Here is a 25,360-nt window from a genome sequence, read left to right as displayed (position 1 = left end):
ACTACAACCCATCAACACGTCCCAGGCTACCAGAACTTTTCAAAGACTCTGAGGACATGGATCTTCTTCTGATGATGCGGTCCCCACAGCTGATTTCACTGAATTTATCATATATCATATCATGCGGACTGAAGGATGAAGAAAAACCAGTTCCTCTGTGGACTGGAATTCATGCTCTGATCTCCCAGAATGTCGTCCCACTAGCGAAGGTTGGGTTTTCACCAGTAATACCCTCTCCAGTCACAAACTATGCAACAGTATACACAGCTCTAAAAAAAAACAAATCTAAAATGTGTCCAGCCTATTTTTTGCAATTAAGATATTTTCTGTATTGTAGCTGACATTTTTATGAGCAGTCCAGTAGAAGTTGATGATCTTAATCCACTGTTAGGTATTTTCCACATGACAAATGTTGTGTTACAGTGTGCAGGAAGTTATCTCAGTGAATGTGGCATAGACAATGCACTTACTGAAGCTGAAATTTTTGGAAGTAAAACTGTCCAGCCATTGAGCAGAACTCATTATGTTCATTTGTTACAGGGTATGCTCATCATATCTAAGGCTATAGAAACATTGGGTTGGAATGCTTTCTGGAAAAAGAATGAAAAATTAGGTTTTGCTTAACTTATCTAAGAGGAGAACAAGGCACATGGTGCACTTCTTTTAAAAGACATAATGCAAAGCCAGGGAATGTTCAATATACTCAGTTCAAAATCAGAAAACCTGAAAACCAAGTTTGTAGAGTTTGTCAAAGAATGTGAAGAAAAACCGGAAACTTGCAAGTACTGGAGAAAGGTTTTACACATGATAGCTCTAGTGAAAAACTTGGTACATGCTGATGGGAAGGTGATTGAGAGTTGCACATGAAGACTATGGAGTCACTGATTATTGTGTTTTGCGAATTCGATTGCATAAACTACTTGAGATATGGGTCCTGGTATTTAGAAAGAGTATAGAAGCTAGAGGTGGAAAAGCCATACCCCTACTGAAAATGTATCCAGAGACTTTTTGTTGTGCGAGAGAGAGGGAAGCTTCAATGATGTGGCTCCAGATATGAAATTGGAACAGACAAGCTCCAAGGAAATTGTTGGTCAAACATGTAAAAGTGAATATGTTCGTCAATGGCAGCTAGTTTACTATGAAGTCCTTTCTGTTTGCAATGTTTTCAGAGAGATGACAGTCACAATTAATGGACCATCGTGAAACTGTTTCTCACCACAAACTTTTCGGAAAGAGAAGGGAACATTATAATAAACATGTAGAGAGCATTCTTCATATGCAGCAGCAAGGTGTAACCCCTTTGAAATGTTGAGCCTGGGCGACTACACAATTTTTTGACCGAACAATATGTGGATAACATTATAAAGACACCTCTACTAGATGTCCTTGATTATGGATCGAAACTATACGCAGAACTGAAGCAGGACAGATTTGTATTGAAAGAGAAAAAGTTGTTTGACATAACCACTGAAGCTAAACTTCCACTCTTTAATTGCTGTAGTAAGAGTTTCGTCCAACCAACCACTACAAGACAGGTTACAAAAAAAACAACTTTTGCAAACACACAGAGGTGGATGTAGCAAAAGCAAGGGGTGAATTTATCAAGGGCATTCTGTCGCATGATCTTCTCCCAACAAACGGAGATGCTGCAACCAAACCAGTGAAGCACAAACGCGTACAAGAGCTTGAACAAAACCTTTCACCTAAAGAATTTCAGTTCGAAAAGGTGTCCTCATTGAAAAGTGCTGTTGTTTTGGACTATGTGCCAAATAGCGAATTCTCAAGATTTCATTGATGCAAAACTTCGCAGAGGTCGTTCAGACTGTTCTACAGATATCAGAGTCAGTGTGCACCTTGCAAAAACTGCACATTGCTTGATAGTTATCTTGAACTATCTGTCAAAGAATGTGAGAGAATCAGACGCATGTCTACAAGTGGAACAATTGACCTTGCCTGCATCACAAATTTGACACCTATACCTTTGCAACTTGATAAATTCTGGTCATCAACATCGAACAAGATGAACTTGGAGATTTTAACTTGCCGAAACATTGCTAATGCTTCAGTGAACACCGAATTTCCAATTATTGGAAGTGGAATGATTGTCAATGAGGAGTTGGTGCCTGCAGAGAAATATTCAAAAGTTACGGGCCATATTGTTTCAGAATTTAACAGCATATTGGAGGAAGCTGACTTTCGTGTTGTGCCACATGTTGAGTGGGCTGTTCGAAATGGTTCCAGTCGAGTCATTGTACTGTCAAATAACACAAGTGTTGTTATTGTGCTACTTAGATTTGTTAATAAGTCAAGGATTGTCAGAGTTATGAATGCGTTATGGATTAGACGAGCAAAGACAGTTAATCCTTCTGCATATTCTGTAGATGAAACTTGAACCAGAGATGGCTAGTGTTATCAAAGCGCACATTCTTAAGGGTGATGACACTATGAGCAAAAGTGGAACAAAGCTTCGAGCTTTAACTGCTGAAGCTGTGAAGTTTCTAAAAGGATTTGCTGAGACAGAAGAAGAATGTGACTTTAAAGATGTAGAAGAATACCTTGTGCGTTTGTGGAAAACGAGTTCTGACTGTCACACATATGACAGTCTTCAGTACAGCGAGCTCAAGAGGTCAGTCCTGCTGAGTGACATTCCACCGATGTCATATTGTATGCATTCTACTTGATCAGAAAATGTGTAAATGTTTTGGATCATGCATATGTAGAGAAAGATCTGTATGAATTTGTTTGGGAAGATATTGGTGGGGTGCTGAAACCTACAAAATTTCTAAAGCCTCTACCCACAGAACTTGCATGTACATGTACTTGCAAAACCAATGCAACAAAAAGATGTCCCTGTTGATATGCTTTTCTCAAATGTTCAACATTCTGCAAATGTTTCATGGTTCCTGAAATATTACATCTTCACTGCAACACATCTGCCATTTTAAAAAATGTTGTCCAGAAAAAATTGGCCCAGCTCAGCAATGCCTACCCAAGCCGAATTACTTCTATAATGATCCAAAAACACAAATCAAAAATGATTTTTTTTTTTTATGGCTGTATATCAGGGGGGTGGAGGTTTATATGCACTTGGTGCTGTAGCAGATTATGCTAAAGGCGTTTTGATTGATTAGTCTGTGGGGTCTGACCGAACCTGAGATTTCTGGGGTCACATGCACGAACTTAGAAGTAATTCTTAATGCAAAGTGAACTAGTTGATACCTTATTGTAATTTCTGTCTCGCTGAGGAAACCCCAACTGTTTGTCGCCCATTATCTCTGGTGCTGGCAGCCACACTGAATGTGCCCATAGCAATATTATTTGAAATTGGGACAAGGCTGGCGTCAAAAAGTCCATACTGGTGCACTGGGTTCTCTGCCCTTGAGCAGGCACACAGCACCTCCCTTGTGCTAGTACGTCAGTTATCTGCAACAGGAGACATTCAGTGCTGTGCCAGGCAAGAAGACTACACAGTCCTTTCCAGAATTAAGACCATGAACTTCATACTTTTGGGACGTCTGAAGTGAGTGGCAGAAGTGGGAAGCATCTGTTCTGGCGTTCTCTCTTGGTTATTGGCTCTGAAGTCCACTGATGGAATGAGTATCTCCCGGTGTCCATAGAATATTTTCTGGCATCATAGCCTGGCTGGTCCTTGAATATTAAATAATATGTAGGGTAATTTGCAGTTTGAATAACAGTTTCTGAAGGTGGTATTTTTTTCTGTTATCTGTTTGTATGCGAGTGACCTCTGCTATACACTGTCGGAAGTGTCTGTCAAAAGTGTACGTCGACAGACCGTCTGCACTGGCTCATGTAGGTATGAACGTTACTCACTTATAAATCTCAGTGCACTGGTATCTTTCCACTGTTGATCAACTGAGTAAAGTAGCACTGTAAATAATGATATTGTGTAAATGTGCAATCTGTTTACTGTTTCACAGAGAGTGATGATGACACCGAAGAAGACTGTGATTTTAAACTGACCGTGGAGCTAAGTTTGAAACAACTTCAAATGACAACGGATGGAAAACAACACGAAGGTGACATTTGTTTCTTTTTATTGGAGGGCAGATGGGGAAGGGAAGATGCTTCCAAAATTGCGCTAAAGGTGCTTCTTGGTCAGCTAAAAAGCTATTTCACTGTGCGCCCCATGGGCCTGAAGGTTGTGTGCGTCGCGCGTTTCGAAAACCCCATTGTAGTGCGATATTACCAAAAGCAGTGCTTAATTTGTGTTTGTTGTTTCCGGTGCAGAGCACTGACACTTATTTCTGAGGGCCGGGGCTTAGTTTTCTGTCTCAATCGTATACTGCGAGCAAAAAACATGTGGGAAAGACGGCGGAAGAGAAAAACAAAAAAGCGTCAGAAAAGGGGAAAAGCAGGAGTGAGCTGAAAGGGTAGAGAGTGGCTGTAAATGGATTGAAGAGGCCCGAGGTGGCTTCAGGATTACGCTGTCTCATTATTGTGTGCACGCACTTTTAATTGCAGCAGCAGCTTGTTCAAGAGGAGAGCTTTGAGCACCGGCACCTTTTTATGTATAAATTAAGCACTGACCAAAAGCGATTACTTACCCAAATACAGGCATGTCAGACAGATAAATCTGAGGGATTGTGGACGTCTTTAGTTGAATTGTTAAACAGGGCAGGCAGAAACAACTATGGGTGTGAATTTGAAGTCTTCTGGCCCCTCTGTGCAGAAAGTGTAGTAATTGCATCATTTTGAACCGCTTCACACTTATGGTATATTGGGTGAAAAAAGGCATATTGGGTAAATAGTCCTACTTCCTGCTCTCTTTTACACCATGTCTGCGGCAAGTTCCCTTACGATCTTCGGGCCAGAAGCAGCTTCTTTTGGTTACTAAAACCAAACTGCTCTGACGAATGCTTATGCTACCATGCACTTAAGCGTGCACTGGCTTGTTTAATTTTTTCCTGTAAATGAGGTTGACTGCAACTTAATTTTCTTGCAGTTTTCCCTACTATGGGTAATTTCCACCGTCTTTTCCTTTTTGCATTTTTTGTTGCTGTATCGCAATTTAAAACGAGTGATAGAGAAGTCGATTGTCATCTTATTAGCAACATGAGACTTTCTCAGAACAAATTTATTTCTTATCCCCTACATCTGTAACTCTCATATCTACTAGTGCCTGTGTACGTTCAAACGCATCACCTTCAAGCGCCTAACTCTCTCCTACCAGGCTCTGCATAACATCGGACAGGCCTACCTCAACCACCACCTATCTTTCTACATCCCCGCCAGACAACTCCAATCTTCTCAACTCACCCTCGCCACGGGCTCTAGAATCAAGAAGAGTGCAGTGGGAGGCAGATCCTTCTCCTACCTCTCAGCACAGCCTTGGAACATGTTATCTTCCCACCTCAGGCAGGCCCCCTCACTGAATCAGTTCAGGAAAGACCTCAAGACCTGGCTCTTCGCTTGACCGGGTCCCCTTCAACAGTGCCTTGAGACCCCATGAGTGATCAGCAGCGCAGTACTAATTGTTGATTGATTGACAGTCTAGTGAAAATGAGACGTCATTTCTAATGAGTGATTAAACTTAAATGTTTCATCAGGCCCCTTACAGCCCAATCAGTAATAAATCAATACATATGTACATTGTGAGTACAAGGTCAAAGGGTCTTTAGATCGGGCTCCTGCACTATCGCTTCCAAGTAGTCTTACCATATATCCTTCCCCTGAGCACTGGGCTTAGTCAAATATTCCTCCTTGCTTAAAATCCTTTCTGCATTCAGCCATTTATTTACGTCCCTAGCTGCAGTTTATCAAGGGGGAGTTCAGAGCTATTTGCAATTTGGGAAGTAACAACATTTCTCTTTTCACATTTCATCTTATTGACAACCTTGGTAGGCTAGATACAGTTGATTTGAGAGTTACGATTTCAGGTGGATGGGGGGAAAAAACCGAGATCCTGTGCTTGGGGTGAGGATAGAACAGAAGGTAAGGAAACAGTGGCAAAATTAACCCGGTTCAGTGGGATAAGGAGAACACTGATAACCTGTGTATTTAAATCACACCCATGCTTAAAGGTTTACACAGGGCTAAAAGGCCACACCTCCTGCATGAAATCAAAAAGATTTGGTGAAGTGGCAACCTCTTTTATCTTATTGCTGGTGAGTTCTGCAACATTAAAGATAACACGCTGAAAGATCCTCCCTACATTCTTCCTATGACCCTTTTATAAGGGAAGGTAAGAAAGCAAGAGTATCTAAGGGGGTGGTGAGACCACATCTGTGTGTGTGTGTGTGTGTGTGTGTGTGTGTGTGTGTGTGTGTGTGTGTGTGTGTGTGTGTGTGTGTGTGTGTGTGTGTGTGTGTGTGTGTGTGTGTGTGTGTGTGTGTTTTTTGGGGGGTTTGGGTATTCCAGACATAGTTAGATAATTCCAGGAGGCAGAATTATAGGTGGTATTTTACTGATCACTACAGAAAACAAAGAAGTGACGGATTCATATTGAAGCTGCAGTAATGGACAAATCACTGAGTTTTGATATGACTTTGTGTAGAAAAGTGGATTATTATTTGGAGTTGGTAAGTGTCCACCTTAAAGGATAAAGCCTCCACCTGCTAGATGTCACATAAATTAAATACACCTGTGCTTAATCCCTAGTAATGTGACACAAAACATTAAGGCTTATATCAAAGGTAATTTTTGAAGTATTTAAGCAGTTCATATACAGTAGAAAAAGTTACGGAAAACACAATACAATTCCATAACCAATTTTGAAATTAAGAGAACAAATGTATTAATACTATCTGACCAAAAATGACAAATCCAGGAAGGGGAATTGGAGATAGGAATTTTCAAATATTTAAGTGAAAATAGCACCAAGAAGCACAAAGCCCCAATGATAGTCTAGGGAATTGGTAGACTGGGACCGAGGCATAATTTGAGGTCAGCTGTGATGGAACTCTGGTCAGATGCAACAAATATCTTGGTCCAAGTGAAAGTCTGGAGCTCATAAAAGTTTGAAAATGTTTCAAAGTCCAAACACAGAAGGGGATTTTGTCACTTTTTGAGAAGAGAGGCTGCCACTGAAGGCCAGATACTTGAAGCAGGTTGGTCCGCTAGAACTTTGGAGATTTCTTGCTGAAAATAGTCCCAATGCAGAATAGGAATTAGTTGTTTTTTCAGAGCTGCTTGGAGCCCTGACTGGGGCAAAGCTGAAATTTAATCCAACACCATGAAACTCCCGGTCAGATACTGTTTGAAGCAAGTACCTCTGAAACACTGGCAGGAAAGGTTATCAAAGTTTCTAAACTTTCCTCTGGTGCCTAAACAAACATAAGAGTACACTTTTGAGGTCCCCAGGACCTCAAGGTCTCCATGGGAGGGCACTTAGAGTCATGCAGAGGCTCGCAGCAAGGACCAGTCCAGGTTAATTTGCCACTGATCAGCTGGGTTGCTTCTAGGTAAAGACTTTTTACAGCTTGTGTCCCTGTTAACAGGAAGTGAGACAAATGACCCTTGGAGTCTACTTCTTTGTCCTGGGTACAAGAGGTATACAGTCCTTCGGGTTCCCCCTCATGGCGTAGACAGCAGGTCCAGTACTCTATTACGCAGGTCCAGAAAGTGTTCCGAGGAAGGCTTGGAGAGGGTCCAGCTTTGTAGGTTTCAACAGCCTTTGAGTGATGAACATTTCTGGGCACTCCTTAACCAATGATGTAAAAATAACCCACTTTTTCAGCAGTTCACATTTGCCCTGTTGAAAACAATTCCACATTAGCCCTCACCTCCTGTATCCAGAATGGTAAATTCTTCTCCCATTGTGCAGATCCTATGTACCCACCCAGATATGTGGCCAGGATAGTGAGCAGCCCCCTCTGTGGTCAGTCAAAACAAGAGCTCAGGTAGCTTTCCTCTCACTGGGTTTGGTGCCAGTCTAACTATGGAGACAAAGGCTGGGGCTTTCCAACTGTCACCTAATGCTTGCTTGTGACAGGACAGGCCCCTTGAAGTTAAATTCCTAGGACCACCCCAACTGGTCTCCCTGCCTGGGGAAAAAAACACTTCTACATTCAAAATCCATTGTGTCTGCTCTGGAGACAGTTTTCACACCTAAACCCCAGCCAATGTCAGACTGAGCTGTTTCTGGAGAGCTAATGCAAGTTAAGCTTAAGCAGCTCCAGGCAGGGTAAAGATAGCTTTCTAAAAGTGATACCACCCAGTACAAATCCAGTTTTACCATCAGATCGGATTTTTATTAAATATAAAAATAAGTCTTTGGATGGAGTCTGTAGCTGGCACAGGTCAAACTGTATAGATTAAAGTGTATACCCTATACTTTGACATTTCCTAGGTGCCTGCTACAGAATGACCAGTGACATTGTTGTTTAGGATCTCGTCATTGGCATAACATGCCACTTCTAATGTCGCACATGTTTCACTGTTATGTATTATCAAATCTACCTTAAGAGGAGCAAGGTGCACTAAAGGGTGTCACATATGAAAAGTTTATGATTTTCGTCCCTGTTTAAAGGGTGATTTTGATATGTCTTTCCAGTGCAGGGTTCAAACAACTGCTGTCAGGCAATGCTTTCACTGCCATTGTTTTTGGTTTCCCGTTAGGTACTGCAATCCACAAGTTGCATTTAACTTATACAGCCAGGGCGTATTTCTGCACCATACACTATGGCCTTATAGGAAAGTTAAATGTGGCTATCAGGTTTTAAGCCAGGTTTTTGACATGTTTTAGGAGTCAGAACATAGCACTTCAAGATTACCAACAGGTGCATCCCCAAAACATTTTTTCTGAACTGGTGGTGACTACCCATAAATTTACTTTGCAACAGTAGATCTGAGCCAGCATATGTATTGAAAGTGATAAATCCAACTTTGAAGGCTTGGCAGGCAAAAACAATCTTTTTAGATGAGTTAAAGATGTGATGCCACTATCAGTTGAGACATTGGGCATTGTTCCTGTAGAATAAGGTCACATACACAATGGAAGTGAAGTTTGTGAATGTGTGTTCCATTACTTAACACTCCATTTTAAGCTGGAGCATTTACTCCAGAATAACATATACAGCCTGACCATACATGATTAGGTGGGAAGCACTATTAGATCAGGAACTCAATCCATCTCGGTGGTAGGGCTTCTAGAGAGTCTTAAGACACTATTCAGTGTTTAGAATAGGAAAACTGTGTATTAAATAATGTTCCACTGGTATTTGACCCCAAACAACCTGTACTCAAATACAGATATGTGCTGGCGGCGATGTGGGTTGTCTTGACCAGAGTTTAAGACACACTGGAAAGAAGTGTTAAGTCACTTAACAGGACCTTGGTGTATCCTGTTCCACACAGTACACCTACAGTGGTATCTGGAATGAAGCCGGCCTTTCTGGCAGGATGACAATGAATCGCTGAATACTAGTGGTGCATGTGATTTTAGCAGTCGGGCAAAAGATTGCCGTCCTTTAAATGTGATCTCTCCTTCCTTCGATTCAGGAATGGTCAGAAAGATTATGGACAGTGACGTCCATGAAGCTTATGATGTGGAAATTACCTGGGGAGTGGAGCAGTTGGACAAATTTTGTTAAGCCCTTAATAGTCTACTTGAACAGCGGGTCTCAAATGTCAATCTGTTCTAGATCATTTAGGGTGATGCACTTACTTTGAGGGTAACGGAAGGAAAATTAAGAGAAGAATTTTAGCTCCCATATGTGCCTTCCATTGGAACCTTCTACTGCTCAGGACATGATACAAAAAGGTTGTTTGACTAGGGGATTCCCATGAGTGCAAACAATACTGAATATTATTAAGAGTATGAAGTTCTTGAGGACTGAAGAGCTACTGTGCATTGTCTTAATATCAATAAAAGTTTTTGGGAAGAAAAAAATCTGAGAAAGTAGAGATGTACATAAGTGGGTTAAACATGGGGATTAATCACTGTTATAATTCCTCCCCAGTCTAGTTTTATATGCACAAGGCTACACAATATGTTTTGCAGTAGGATGAGAGAACAAAACCAATATCTGTTCTCATAAAAATCCCATTGCAAGACTATAAGAGAACAAAGCCAGTATGTTCTCCCTCGTAAAAGTCCTGTTGCATGACAATCAAAGACTACAAAATGGCCCTTATGTTGAATATATATCTCTAACCATCCTACGCCAGGGCACATTTCTGAAAGTAAATGATTAATGCCCGATATTGTTTTTTTCACTTTCTCTTTTCAATCCAGTAATGTCCCAGATGATCACACAGGTTTTGCAGCTGGCTGCATTGTAGTATCAAATTTCAGTAGTTCATATCAAGATATTGCCTATCTACTGACTAATAAATGTCTTACATTCCATAACTCCAAAGTTATCTGCTAATCTCAGAGGGCTTATATTAGCAGTCGGCAGGTTGTTTCAAATGTGTGCAATCCATGAATCATGAGCTACGATTGCCATCCTACTCCATGGTAGTTCCTCCCTTTGAGATTATGAAATTAGGGTCCTTGTGTATTTGAAATTCTTCTCGGCATCCACTGACAAACTCATTGACAAATCAAAACATGTTGCAATGTAAAATGATTCAGAAGATCAAAACGTACTGCAATATCGCAGCTGCGTCAGTGCTCCATGTGTAAAGCTGAGCGCTCTTGCGTTCTCCTTTCTAAAAGTTTAGTTTCTTAGCCTTGTTCCCGCTGCTCGTTCATCCCTCCTCTTATGGCAAGCTTCCTGTGGGGATCTCTCGCTCAACGTTTTGCACACACTTTTTTACTTTCAGGAATTGTTCCTCATCGTAACAACGTTTCTCCATCATTTGACTCACTCTAGATCTTTGAAGCCACAACGGGTGGCACGGGGCACTCAGTGGAATCACTATAACTTTACATAAAAGCTATTTATGTAATAGAGCACAGTTTACTTCTGCCGGGCCGCTTATGCTCTTTTCATACATAAGAGCCATGTATAAAATCAAAGTTTACATTTTAGTACAGAAACGCCAAGGGCCCTGAAGCCTGTGTTTGTCTGTGACGGCCATTATTGGAGTCTGTGCCGGTTTTTATGTGGAATATCATATTTCAGCGCACCTCCTGTGACCTCCAACCTCGATGCGTCCACGTGCAGTCTTTCTTTCACTGCGAAGTTCTTGAGCTATGCAAACGTTGGTTTCACCAATGTGCCTCCGTTTTCTGTTAGTTTTCCCTCCCATATATATGTCTGCAATCACCTCTTAGCACGCCACCCTGCCTTGCTTTCTACACTTGCATCCCCAGCGGTCAGTCATGGGACCTCTGGTTAGTCTTCTCCTGATATGTCTGTCTCTACATTTTGCGTCTAAGTCTGTTACTTCGGCATACTATCTTACTCTAAGAATATTATGCTAGTCAGTTTTTCATTTGCATTATCACAATGATCCACACAAATATTACTTAAATGTAGCTCAAATAAAGGAGGCAGGTTCAGCCAACTTGTCTAACTTCATGTTGACCTTTTACAAAAGCTGGGTTGCTATTGTTAAAGCCTTATTATGTTCTCTGAGTTAATGATGGAAACTTTTCTTGAAACCTTTGAGTGCCACGCCTGCTTTATCAATCTCTGCAGTTGTCGGGGTATTGGCTTTTCAGATGTGGCTTTTTGTGCAAAAACTACTCTGGTCACTATTTTGTTTGCTGTCTCTCCAGTGTTGCATGTATTTACCAATTTTGGAAAGCTTTCTACCACTGCTTCCTGGTTTACGTGAAAGGTCAGACAAAGCTTGAATCTGAAGCTTTTGCAAGTGTAGTGGTGTCTCCTAGTTTGGTGATCCACATATTTGTACCTACATAAGCATGTGTGTCTACACAGTCCTTTGAGATGTAATCAGTGATGTCATCAATTATGTCATTTAACGTCATGCGTGATATGATATGTGAGGTCATAAGTAGTGCATTGTGTGGGCGCACGTTATTGTTAGCTCAGCAAACTAGCTTGTGAATGCCAGTCTTTTTTTGTTTCTAAACATTAGTTTTTATCTCATTTCCACACCTAACAATAATGTAACTTTAACCTTTGTGGGTTTTTTTCAGGTAATTTTTTTTTTTTTTTTTTTTTTAACATAAGCTAAGATCTTATTTCCATACTTGTCTATAGCATGACTTTAACCTTTGGATTTTTTGTATCATATTCAAAGTTGAGCAAATGCCCAACTCCCTTGTGCGAACTGCATCCAATGTCCCCACTTTGCATTGCGTTTGGCTGGGAGCAACATGGATTGGCTACAGGGCCTTGCCTCCTGCCAGGCTGTGCAACCAACTCCCAGAGAATGACCCAACCCCTCCACTGCGCATGACATTGCACAGTCAAACAAAGCAATCAAATTACTCCAACCTCTGTCCATGTTTCCCTGAGAGAAGCAGAGAGACCACAAAAGACACTGCATTGTGGAGCTGTCTGTATGGTGCAGAGTAAAAGCACAAGAACCTATGGGATGACCCACTGCTTTGTGGCGGTTGCTTAAGGTGCTGTTCATCACCTGTGACTGCCAATCCCCTATTACTAAAGACAACAGTGTTGTTCTGCCTTCTACACTGCTCAGCCTAAGCTGCTAGCAAAACCACAAAGGTCACTTCATCTCCCCTTCCTCTTGCTCATGAGTAATGTTCCTTGTGAATGTGCACAGACAACCTCCTTTGTAACACAAATTCTGAGCTAGAGCCTTCAGTGCAGAATGTGGCATTGGGCACCAGCCCCATCATTAAACAGTTCAGCAGTCCCTGCCAACTCCAGTGTTGTAACAGCAAATGACTGTGTGCTGTCCTGAGAAGCAGAACCTTCCAGTAAGACAGGTAATGCTGCACCAAAGGGCAACAAGACTTGTGCAAGTGCACACAGAAAACTGTTTCTGAAGCACAGCGCTATGTCTGTAAATAACTCCAGGAGTGTCTCATGCCTCTACTTGGTCTATGTCTCGATTCCACTCGGGCTACTGTCATGAGTTTTTGGTAAGTGACATGTTGCTTTCAACATGCATTTTAATTAAAAAGAAATCGAAGACTTCTTTCTCTTAAATTAAATGTGCCTTGACAAAAGTTACATTTGTCGGCAACAAAAAGTGTTACAGATGTCTCAAGAGTTGATTAGAAATAAATTTAAGCTATTCCAGTTCAAGATTGTACAAACAAAAGTACTCTGCGTCATCAAAGGAAAAGATATACATGAAAACTATTTAAAACAAGTACTCTGTATCGCCCTTGTAACACCAAGTATACACCTACTTTAATCTGTCAATCCTTCTACCCTACATGTATTCATGGAGATTCACCGTTGGGTCTTAGCAGTACCACTTGGACTGACGACTTTACCACAGCTTTTAACCAAGGTGTTGGACCACTGTGATGGCTTCACTGAGGTCAAGAGTCCATGTATTTCTATACTTGGATGACTGGCTAGTGTAGGAGGATACAAGTGTGGCAACTGAACATATTCATGTTGGTGTCCCGGGTGGGCACCAGGGCACCCACATCAAGTGTAAAAAGTTTGAGTCGCCAGTGGGGTGGGATCCCCAGGGCGTGTTAATGACACGTGGATGGGGTGGGAGCTGCACACAGCCTTACCGTCTAAAATGTGTTCCAACCCTAGGGAGTGGGGTCCCGACATTAGTCACCAAGGTCACTATTAATTTCTCTCCCTACAAACTCATTCTTGAGGAAAATATAATACCGTCTGTCCAAAAGCTAAAGCATGACCAAAAGTGGATCATGCAACAGGACAATAATCCAAAACACACCGATACAGTTGTGACTGAAGAAGTGAAGAATAAGCCTTTTAGAAAGCCAGTATCCAAATCTCAGCCCCCTTGAGACTCTGAAGTTGTACCTAAAGTGAGCTGTGAATAAATAATAAAAAAAAAAAATCATCACAAAGCTTAAGCAGTTTTGTAAGGTGGGGTTGTTGGTCCAGAATTCCTCCCAGAAGATATGAGAGATTGGGTAAGTATTGCAGGAATCATTCACGTCAATTATACATCCAAATTATTTGCTCCTTTGTGTACCCTTGCCACTAATGTTATCATGCTCAGCAGAAGGTGAATTTGAAGCCTCATTCACACCCACCACTATCCTCACTCATCCGAATGCTCTCCTCATCCATTAATCACATAAATTATTTCTCTCCACTTCTTCCCTTCTTAGGGTATTATACCCATTCTTACAAACTGTTAACAAGCACACATGCCAGACTCTCCCATCTCCCAAATGGCTCCCTTGGTGGAGACTTGTAAAACCTCTGCAAACCGTGCCAGGCTCTTTAACCTTAACAAAACTGCCCTCCTTCACCAGGCACAGTTTCACACCTCTCTTCTTATCCTATGCCTTTTTGTACTTTATTTGTGCTTTTAGAATATTGTCCTTCTCAACATCAGAAGACCACTCAATCGTTTTGCTTATCCTCCAACTACAGTTATCTTTAGTGAAAGCTGGCCTCCCAGGCATAATAAAAAATGGGAGTGGTAGTGATGTGATATTCCCAAACAGTCTTCTGTGCCTCCATTTTCGAACTCTACCTAGCCAATTGTAACGTTCCATTTTGTAGCTCTCTTAAACCTCTGTAGTTTCACCATTGCCCTCAGGATGGTATTATGACGTGTGCTTGTGTGAAATACCTTTCCTTTTCAAGAATCATTTGATTTTAATAGAGTAAACTGCGCACCCTTATCAGAAATAATTATCCTCGGAAGACCGTTTCTTCCAAATAGCTCATCCAAAAAGTTTACAACTTCCTTAGGGTTGGCAGACTCCACTAACACCAATTCAGACCACTTTAAAAATCATCCATAACTGTCATCACAAACACTTTACTTCCATTATACTCTACCACCAGTCCCATAATATCAACCTCTAATGTCTTATCATACCATGTTGGGACACACCTAACAGATGAAAAGGGGGTCTCAAAGTGCCTTGCGACTTATCCGCACCCTCACATTTGGCACACAGACTTACCAAGATATCCATTTCCTTATCTGATCTGTAGCCACCAGTAAAAGGCCTTCACTTTTATTTCACTTTTGAGAATCACTACATGTTCTTCATGACTTAACTCCAAAATTCATCCTTAACTGGTCCGAAGGAACAACCTTGGACCTCTGGGTCCATTGCATTGTTCCAATGATAGTTAATTCCAGATTTTCCAAAAAGGCTTGATACGAGAATCCAAGTCACATTTGGGAGTCCAGCCATGCTCTTCATGCAAAACCCAGAACATTCATCCTCTTCACTGGTCTTGTTCCATCCTTCTTTGGTAATCCTTTTACAGATATAATTACTCAACCTAGCTACGCTACAATCTTCTATACTCTCCTGAGAAACTCCTTCTAGAGGCAAAGGTAATCTACTCAAACAATCAGCCACTCTGTTATTAACACCTATATCATATTTTACACTATAATCATAGTCCAACAACCTTACAGAAAACTTGGCAATTATGTGAGTGGTATTAAGTAAATGTTTTGTAGAGAGAACATTGACTAAAGGTTTCTGATCACACCTCACAACAGCATGTTGATCGCAAAACAAATGCCTAAAACGTTCCAAACCCCAAAGAACAATGATTGATTCCTTTTCCATAACTGAATAGCATTCTTCTGCTGAAGACTATGCCCTTGGGCCATATGAAAGGGTGACTTTCTTTCCTCCGTAATCCTTTCGAATTCACACAGCCCCTAGTCCCTTACAACTGGCATCGGTGGTTATATAACAGTTGGTAATGTAGAATCAAAACCATGAGTGGGGTTTGCTGAACACAGTTCACACTTTTACAGCAGTTAACAAATATCCTGCCATGCAAATGTAATCCTATTCTTCAATAATTGTCTCATGATATGTTTTCTTCTGCAAAATAATTAAAGTAACCCTAGTAGAGACCTTAGCTCAACCTTGCTGGAGGGAGATGTAGTATCATTAACAGCAGATATTAAATGTCATTTTAGCCTAATACCTTTGTGACTTAATTGATGGCCAAGGTAGTTCAACATCGGTACAGCAAATTTACATTTTGCCTATTCAGCAGTTAATCCACACTCTCTCAAAGTACATACCACATCACTGAGACGTTTATCATGACTTTACTTGTTTTCCTCCATGACCAAGAGGTCATCTTGGAGGAACATCATCCCTACATGAGAGCTGAATTATGTGTGCATTCGTTTTTGAAGGTCTGCTGCTGGTGCTACCCCAAACTGAATATGTACATATTAAAAAACAACACTGGAGGTCATGAATGCTCTAAAAAAAAAAAAAAAAAATCTCTGGATGCAAACAAATCTGGTGATGTGCAGACCAGATGTCAGTAGAAGAAAAACAGATTGAACCGATTAGATTTGTCACTAGGTCAGTATCTCGTTTTAAATGAAGTTTATGAATGTACTTGTTTTATGCTTTTTATTATAATAGTTTATGAACCTGTTTTTTCTTTTCTTTTATGGTTATTTTATTTTAATAACTGAATGAAGATTTAAAGAAGAAGCATTACATAGCCTTTGTTGGTTTCTTTAACAACCCCTAGAAAAGTGGCCTTTGAAGCTGCAAAAGGAGCATTTCTGCATCACAGAAGGATAGGTCTTAAAATATGCTGCATATTCCTTAAACTCACATCTGTAACATTTCCTAGCATCACTTCCCTTATTTAATTCTTTCTTTTTGTGAATACCGAGTGTTGTTAGATTAATTTCTCTTCTTTGTCACCTTTTTTTTATACTCACTTCCCTTATTTAATTCTCTCCTTTTGTGAATACCGAGTGTTATTAGATCCATTTCCCTTCTTTGTCACCTTTGTTTTATACTTACTCTTCTTATCATTAATAACCGCCTTAGCGCATTTGCTAGAAACTTCAGCCTTTCGTGCAATAGATACTACTTGCTTCAGTTTTGAGTCTCCATGTACCTACAACATTTTCTGAATAGCCTTATTATTTACATGCAATATAGTTTGATCTTGGAATAAGCTCATTATGCTGTATTTTTCAGGGCGGATACATAGTCTTCAGTGATTTCATCCCGTTCTGGCTTCCTGTGAAAAAAATTGTGGTGCATAAAAAAAACTTCTAAATGAATTAATGCATGTGAGAATATGGCGTCCTCCGTTCTTATTTTCTTCTCCGTATGATTGTAAGTACTCAACCCGTCAAGACCTAGGGAATGTAGCAAAATGCTGTGCTTCCTCTCGGGTGAAAGGTCATCGTTGCCAGTTGTTTCTGTATAGTTAAGGAAGGTCTCCCACTCAGGCATTTTTAGGCCAGATCACCTCTGACTGCCATGAAAGGAAGCGGAGTAGTTAGAGAAGGTCTGTGCAGCACACATTATTGATGAAGATGTGAAATACTTGGAACACTAGAAGAACAATGTGGAGCTTAGTGGAAGGCTTCCTAAGAGGCGCACTTTCCCTGTCACTGTGCACATCAGAAACCACAACTTCTAGAAAAGTGAATCAATGGAATGAACTTCCACAACAGGATACATGTTTGCAGCTGTGATGAGCTGGTGTCACTGTGCTGAAGCAGATTGATTACCAACGTGCCGTTTGCCATATTCTTAAAGGTGAGCTTATATTGGAGAAAAAAAACAGGAAACGCGATTAAAACTCCATTAGGTGGAAATGCGGGGGGGGCAGCACATTTGAGATCCTCAGGCCGTAGTTGGCCATGAGAAGAACGTGACGGCGACCCCTTAGTCCCGTAAGGGGCAGTTGGTATCCTTACGGCTGAGGGTAAGCCGTAACTGGCTCCGTGGCGGGCCGGGTGCAGCAACCACTACATTATTGGGCCGGAGATTTAATTCGGAATAAACAGCATCAGATGGATAATAAGACGCAATGTGATGCCCGGTGGCTGGAGGTTGTTTCAGGTTGGTTGGCGGTATTTAGTCCCGAAGGGCGTTGCACTCATGTGATCATCCATAAGTTAGCCCTGCCTGTGTACTACATACCAAATATGAATAAACTTATGATACTTTTTCACACAAACAGGTGTGGTGTTTTGTTGGTGATGCAACTGGAATTGGTCACAAAAGTATGCATACAGACTTGTCAGACAGATGGGCTAGGGGTAGAAACGTTAAGATGCTATCACAACGATTAATCTGGTGAAGCTCACCTACAAAATAGGGATGGCACTTCTAGTTCAGAAAAGTTTACAACTTATGACCTAAATGCGCAGTGCCTGGGCTCTGATCCAAAATGGCCACTTGTGAGCACGACCTCGCATTGCACACCTCCAGGCCTCAACGGCGTCACTCACTTGCTGACAGACATCCACACACGTTTCTCCACACAATGTGTAATGGTCGGCAGGGGCGAGCTGGGCGCAGGTCAGAGGGTCGTCTTCTGAGAGGGATACGGTGTTGTGTGCATTGGTGTTCTGCAAACAGCAGCGCCCCTCTGATTTTGCTCCAGCCTTGTCCCAGCCCCTGCATGCTCGTTTCTCTCAGATGTGTCAGTTTAGAAGGGTCTACCATAGGCGATGTTTTTTACATCCCTTTAACCACCCTCATCAGCGTGAGGCAGCTAAGCTGTGGCCCATTTAGGTGAGCTGAGGGTGGTCCGGAGAGGGGCCATTCACTGCTCTTCTAGCGGCCCCTCTGCTGCCTCATCGTATACACTAGCATCAGCATGGACGCCAAATGTATCTCCGCCCAGGGGCTAAGAAGGCCTGCCTCTGATCGTCGGGCAACGCTCATGCTTACGCTCGCACTTCCCACTTTGAAAATCTGATTAAAACTCAACAGTTTAAGTCCCATAGCAGGCTGCGGTTTCCAACCACCCTCAAAAAAACATCAGCAGCACAACATCGAAGAGAAGACGTCTTCACCACAAACCAAAAGCCGCACGCTGGATCTTGAAACTGCAAATCCGAGTGACGGGGATTATTTTGTCAAACGGGACTGATTCAGCTTGTCACTAACTTTGTAAGGATGACTTGCGAGATGTCTCAGAAGCTCGGTGAAGAAAACAGCAACTGACAAAATCCAAACTAAACATTCTAAACGGGAATAAAATGCCATCATTACTTAGGACAGTGGTACTGGGCGCGAGCCTAGTCGCGGTCCAAGTCTAAAGTAAGTGTTCACAACACAGCCCGCCATAGTATGGAAGGTAGTACAATACTGTTTATCAATACCTTTGCTGTAAGCAGTGCTGCAGCCTTAAATAGCCACTACATGGTAATATCTGCGAAATGTTAAACGTGTTTGTAGTGATTAGACCGATCTTATTTTAACTCAACACTGCCATCTACTGTATTTTAAGTTAATTTTACAGCAGCGTTTTCATATACAAATTTAACGAGCGAAAATGTAATTAAGTGTTTATTTTAATTAATGAATAGTTAAATAATTGTCATCTCCATTTTGCTTTCAAATAATGTGCATTTATGTATAGAGTATTTTACATGTACTACGAGTCATTTTGGGGGAAACATGCATGCGAAGTAAATGCACGTGTGATCATGCGATGTAAAACGTGCGTTTTAAAAGTAAGCCGATGTATTAATAGTGCGTAATAAATGTAAACCTTTTAGTGGTACCGAGGAGCATTGAGAGATAGAAGATAGGACAGTGAGAGAGGGGTTCTCAAACCCACGCTGCCCTTCAAGCCACCCTGGCAGGGCACCAAGGTCAACTAAGTTTAAAACTACAGAATCCTTACATTGAATGCCAAATCACAATACTTTGGCAGCGCAACTGTAACACGGACCGTTTCCCCAGCCTCTGCGTTACTTTGAGGACGTACACTTCGGGAGTTTGCATTGCGTACTTAACAGAAAGGCTGCCCTTCTCTCGATTGTGTGCCACCTGCCAGAGGGCGCATTTAATAGATGCATTCTCTGAATGAGCATCCTGTTCCAGCACGTGTAACACACAGCGATCAACTCCCAGGTGTCCATGCCGGAGGGTTTAAAGAACAATGGGGATTCCGGTGAAAGGAGATGGATTATTACATGGTGGGTGCTCCACTTTCCTGTAAACGTTTCTTTCAATTGTATTGCAGGGATTAAGCGACATTCTTCAATATAGCAGCCATTTTAGCTCATAAGTAGTGGTTTGTGTTGTTTTAACGGACCCAGCTGAAATTAACATCAATCATTCTATTAGTTTTAATACAGTGCACCCTAAATTAAAAATGAAATCAATTTTTCCTGCATCCAATAAGTATTAAAAACGTAAATCTTGACGTCGCACATACAATAATATGAGATGTGAACTAAAGGAATGAAACAAATGCAAAAAATCTCTATTCAGCCGCAATGAAGACAGTTTCAATTTGAATTTAGAAAAGTTAAAGGGTTGTTTTCCTCTGTTTATGTTCTATATTGGAAAAACGGCAGTTACGTCCTCAAAATCAGCGTTAGCTTCACATACAGTAGTCAAGGGTTGCTCTTTGCCATGGCCTCATTTACTGCGTTCCTTTAGACCCAGCCCTCCGCAGTATATGGTCCCGCCCTCATCGCTGTATTTTACACGGAGTTGTTCACCATGTGCGCTGCTATCTCATCAGACCCAGTGCATTGTCATCTGCTGACATTTTCACCACCTCGTAGGACGAGCAGGATAGGCCGCCTATTGCCACCCATATGTCCCTGGACAGCCAAAGGTAAAGTAACCTGCTGTCATGGGGTCTGAACTATGCACAACTGCCCGGATGACTGCCCTTCCGTGAGTCATAGAAATCGCGGCTGAACGCTTGAGGCCCCCCTTTTTCATCTTGGGATCAACGGATCTTTCCGAGCCCCTTGTTGGGAGCCGTCCTCTAGGACACCACCTGTGCCAGAGGTCTTAAGGTTCAAGCTTTTTGACTGATCCATATTAACAGCTTGTTGGGTGACTGTTGACCTCATCTTCAGGAAGTGTCAACGTTGTAGGCTAATCTTAAATGCCAGGTGCCATTTGTGTCACAGCGTGAAGTAGCTCACTGCCCAGTCAGCTAGACGTTGCTCACTTTCCCAGAGTTGCTATGATGCTGCTGCTGTTCACCTTAACCCCGCAGCATCCCAATTCCACATCCCACATTAGTTACTGGGCCAATCATCTTACCCATGCAGGGTATGGCCGGTTCTGGCGACAGGATTGTAATTACAGGCAGAACAGGCACATGGTGCTTTTGAACACTCAAGCAGAAAACATTGTATAACTAGGATTTAACTGGGATTAACTCACTTGGAATGAGGGCAGGGTCACGTGTCCACCCTTACAGCTTTATATGAGCGCACTGTTAAATGCACTAGGAGCTGAAGCCGCTCCATTAGCACCTTCCGGAGAGGCAGATAATCGTGTCGTGGAGACGTAGATGCTTGAGGTGGAGGAGCAGAGCATGATTAGTGCCGTGCAGGGAGGTAAGTATCAAACTACTGAGCTCTACGTGGAAATAGTAAAACAGAACACAACCCCACCACAGAAGTGGAGGGATAAGTCGAGTGATTAGGTGCAGACCAGAACTCGTTCAATGGGATCATATTTCCTTGCTGCCACTTGAAGTAAGACACAGAAATCGATTTTTCTGGCCAAAGCAGGGGGCACACATGCTAAATCGATGATATAAATGAGAGAGGAGCAAATAGGAACTGAGCAAGGATGTAAAATAGGAGAAACCAGAGATGATCCAAGCAAAGATTAATACCGTTATCCTGGAGACAAATTGAAAATATTGAAGGCCACGGTTCATGACTTCCTAAAATCTCCAAAGGAAATCTGAGCTTTATAACTTACTACTGGACCTGGCCCTTTCTACAGGGTCATTCCTCAAACTTTTTGCCTTCCACCTCCTGTATTTTCTGACCCTTTTTGCCAATGTTATGACTCTGGTCACTTTCACTGCTGATCAGTGCTAAAGTGCATGTGCTCTCCCTTGTAAACTTCCCATGGCTGGCTTATACCTGATTGACACATTTAATTTACCTGTAAGTCTGTTGTACAGTGGTATCCCTACACCCAGGGCCTGTAAATTAAATGCTACTAGTGGGCCTGCCGCACTGCTTGCACCAGTCACAGAAGCAGCATTTCAAACCTGTCTCAGCCCTGCTAGCGCTGGGCCTGGGTAAACGGTTTACTACCACAGGGACCTGGCATCTAAATTTACTTGCCAGGCCTGGAACTCCCCTTTTAACACACGTCACCCCTAAGGTAGGCCCTAGCTAGCCCTATGGGCACAGTGCTATGTGTGCAAAAGGCAGGACATGGGCGTAGTTGTGTGGCCTATCCTGGTAGTGACAAACAGCCTATTTGGTTTCTAATTGCTGTGAGTGCTGCCTTCTCATAGGATTGCATTGGAAATGCCCTACCTTATATCTGGGGATTATTGTCTGATCTATGAGGGGTAGCATAGGCATGTTTGGTATGGTTGTAATAGTAGTGAGAAACGTTGCTTACTGGTGTAGGTGGATTATTTATTGCCATTATAGAAATGCCACTTCTAGAAAGTGGACATTTCTCTGTGCTTAAGACTCTGGTGTTTTGCAGCTTGACTCCACTTCACGACTGGGGCAGAGTGACAGCTAGGCTTTGAGCATATTTTTCAGACAGCCTGTGCACAGGAGGGGTTCATGTGTCACAGAGGTGCATCTGCATACTGAATAGTCTTCCTGGGCTGAGAGGGCGAGGCAGGGCGCACCTGCATTTGTAAAGGGTGTGCCCTGGCCTCACACAAAGGGCTTGTTTACCCCCACTGATGTCTGGAGCCTGTGCTGAAGGAGAGAGGGGACACTACTAGAACCAGTTAGGACTGGTTGGATCCCCTTCTCAACCCTTTTGTGGAGACTGCACAAAATGGGTATAAATACAGAGACTTTCCTCCACAATTTTAGACATTAATGTACTACTGAATTGGACACAGAACTCTGCTGGAGGTTCTCGCCAGGAACCGCCTTGGACTGCTGCTGTTGTGCTGACCTGTGCCCTGCTGGGTCACTAGGAGGAACTGCCACTGTCTGCAACTCTTGTGCTGTCCTTGCAGCCTTGTGCTCCCTATTTCTTTCTCTAGGGGCAGGGTGCTGTGGCCCCTGTCCCCTGCATCTACTTGCTTCTCAAGCACAAAGGAGTGCTTTGCCCTTGATCCCCTGGTGCCTTGTGAGCACTCCTCCTTTTATGACCTAGCCCCTTGAAAGCACTGGTACGGCTGTGGGTGTAAGCGCTTCACGAGTGCTTTTTGTGTGTGGCCGAAGGCGAAAATCACCACCCGACCAGGGCAACATGGAATCTCGGAATGCATCCAAAATGCGCTCCCTGTTGTCTCTTCTCCCCCCCCCCCCCCCCATCCCCCACCCCCCTTGCACCCGAGGCACAGGGGAACGTGAACTGGAGCAAACTCGCTCCTAGAGGTGCCCCCATGCAAAGCACACTGAGGAGAGCACCCCCAGAACACCAGCAGACACTTCCTTTTGGGTGCCTTCACTGCTGCGAACTGGGAAGGGCTGACCAAAGGCAGACCGCGTCTGTTGCAGTGGGGTGGAAGCCTTATTAGAGGCCCCCACTCCACCAGGCCCCATCGGTGCTGCAAAGCTCACAGGTGGTGTGGGAGCCTCATGGACGTCCCCGTTTTGTCTGCATTGCTTCGGGTTTGTGGTACCCCTAAGAATATTTCCAAATAACATATGCAGTCCTGCTGTTGTGCTAAGAGTATAAATGGGTTTGTTTTTGCAACAATGGTCATGTGTCCTGTTATGATCTGTGCAGGTAGGGTGATATGTTCTTCATGACCTGCCAGGTGTTCTCGTGTTCCTTTTATGGGCGTTTGTGTTTACTATGCATGTGCATCCTTTTTAGTGATGTTTTCCTGACTGCTACTTATGTTGCAGTACTACCAGTAACCTATGGGTTTTATTATGACTACTGTAGGTTTTTTCACAGGGTAATAGTACTTGAGTAATGCTGACAACTGCTGTGTAGCAGAGTATTGTTGATGCTTGTTATGTTTGGTCTAATGATGGTTTATGCAGTACAGTTTATTTTTATATAAAGGAGTGTTGTGTTTCCTTTGTGGTGTATTTTTTGCGTCATGTGTTTGTGTTGTGCAAACGCTTTATACATTGCCTCCGGGTTAGGCCTGACTGCTCCTGCCAAGCTACCAAGGGGGTAAGCAAGGGTTATCCTGGATGTGTAACCCTCTGACTCTGACTAGAGTCAGTGGGTTCTGCCTGGCTTAGGTGCATCAGAAACCCCATTTCTAACCCTTCCCAAAATGTCCCTTGAAAGAGGGATCATCCTTGGAAATGGTTTGAAACGCAGCAGGCCCGATATGCCAGCAGCTGCAGTTATGGTTACCCCTAGACTGAAGGGGAACCATCAGCTAAACAGAAACCTGTTGGGCAAATTCATCTTCACAAACCATACGGTAGGAACATATTTAATAATGAGTGGTAAGACAGCCATGAGATTGGACTTCGCTGGGCTACCCACTCTGACCCCTCCTACAAATGACATCTGCCACTAAAAAGACCTACTTCTTTCTGATTATCACTAGACCCCAAAGGGTCTGAAACAAAGGAACACCAAACTTTATCTGACAAAAATATATACCCCTTCAATATCACTGCCACACCACAGAGCTATAGTGAGGCACTAAAAAGTGTCAGTAGCAAGCATGGCAAGACAAGGCTGAAAGTAGATAACTAGCCATGTTGCTGCAAGCCCAAGAACCCACAAGGAAGCACATTTAAGGGCAACAGCAGCAAAAGAAAACCACAAGCCGGGCGACTTCCTCACCCAAAGTGAGCAAATAAATCGGAAGACATCGAATCAGCCTATTGGAAGCCGGTATATGGTTCACAAAGCCAGGTGAGCAAGGATCAGATGGGCAAATCACTGAGTAACCGGGGGTTTAAAACTTCGGCAAAATTAGAGCTCCTTCATTAGATAATTAAATCAAGGAAGGAGGAACAACAGGGACGAAAAGCCCAAGTCCACAAACTGTTCTTAAAAAATACCACAGTAAATGCCTCAATATAATAGTGCAGTTAGCCCCACCACTAAATAAACTAATTCACACTTTTCAGGAGCTGAGATCTGAAATCGCCTCCATTTCCAATAAAGATACAGCACAGAACAGCCGCTTTCGTATCTGCCACACCAGAACCATGTAGCCGAATAGATTGTTCTATACTATAATACTACCCAAAGAGAAAGGCTTGACAAATGAAAATAAAGTCGACCGTGCCAAAGATGAAGAGAGCTAAAACTGAAACTCTCTGCCTCTGGTAGCAGAGACCAACAAGCTAACACAGAGAAAAACATCCTCCAAGGAAATCTTAGAGACCACATACCCAGGGCGGAAAATCCCCCAGCACTCGAGGAAAAGGCTCCGTTACCACGAATCTGCTCCACATCGAGTTGCTTTATTCTGTACTCCGGGGATGCCACAAAATGGTCACAGAAGTACAAGACGCATGGAATAAG

General features: G+C 42.6%; 1 protein-coding gene across 1 annotated transcript in view; it reads left to right on the top strand.

The window, feature by feature from the left end:
- ZNF451 (zinc finger protein 451) overlaps positions 1–25,360 on the top strand; it is a 407,158-nt gene that overhangs the window by 348,266 nt on the left and 33,532 nt on the right. Inside the window, exon 13 of the mRNA XM_069235765.1 lies at positions 3,939–4,037. Within this exon, the coding sequence (XP_069091866.1) occupies positions 3,939–4,037 (99 nt within the window). The remainder of the gene's footprint in view (positions 1–3,938; positions 4,038–25,360) is intronic.

This window comes from Pleurodeles waltl, chromosome 5, assembly GCF_031143425.1.
Source record: "Pleurodeles waltl isolate 20211129_DDA chromosome 5, aPleWal1.hap1.20221129, whole genome shotgun sequence".
NCBI lineage: Eukaryota > Metazoa > Chordata > Amphibia > Caudata > Salamandridae > Pleurodeles > Pleurodeles waltl.
Note: the sequence above shows the minus strand (reverse complement) of the source record. Positions and strands in the feature narration are given on the sequence as shown.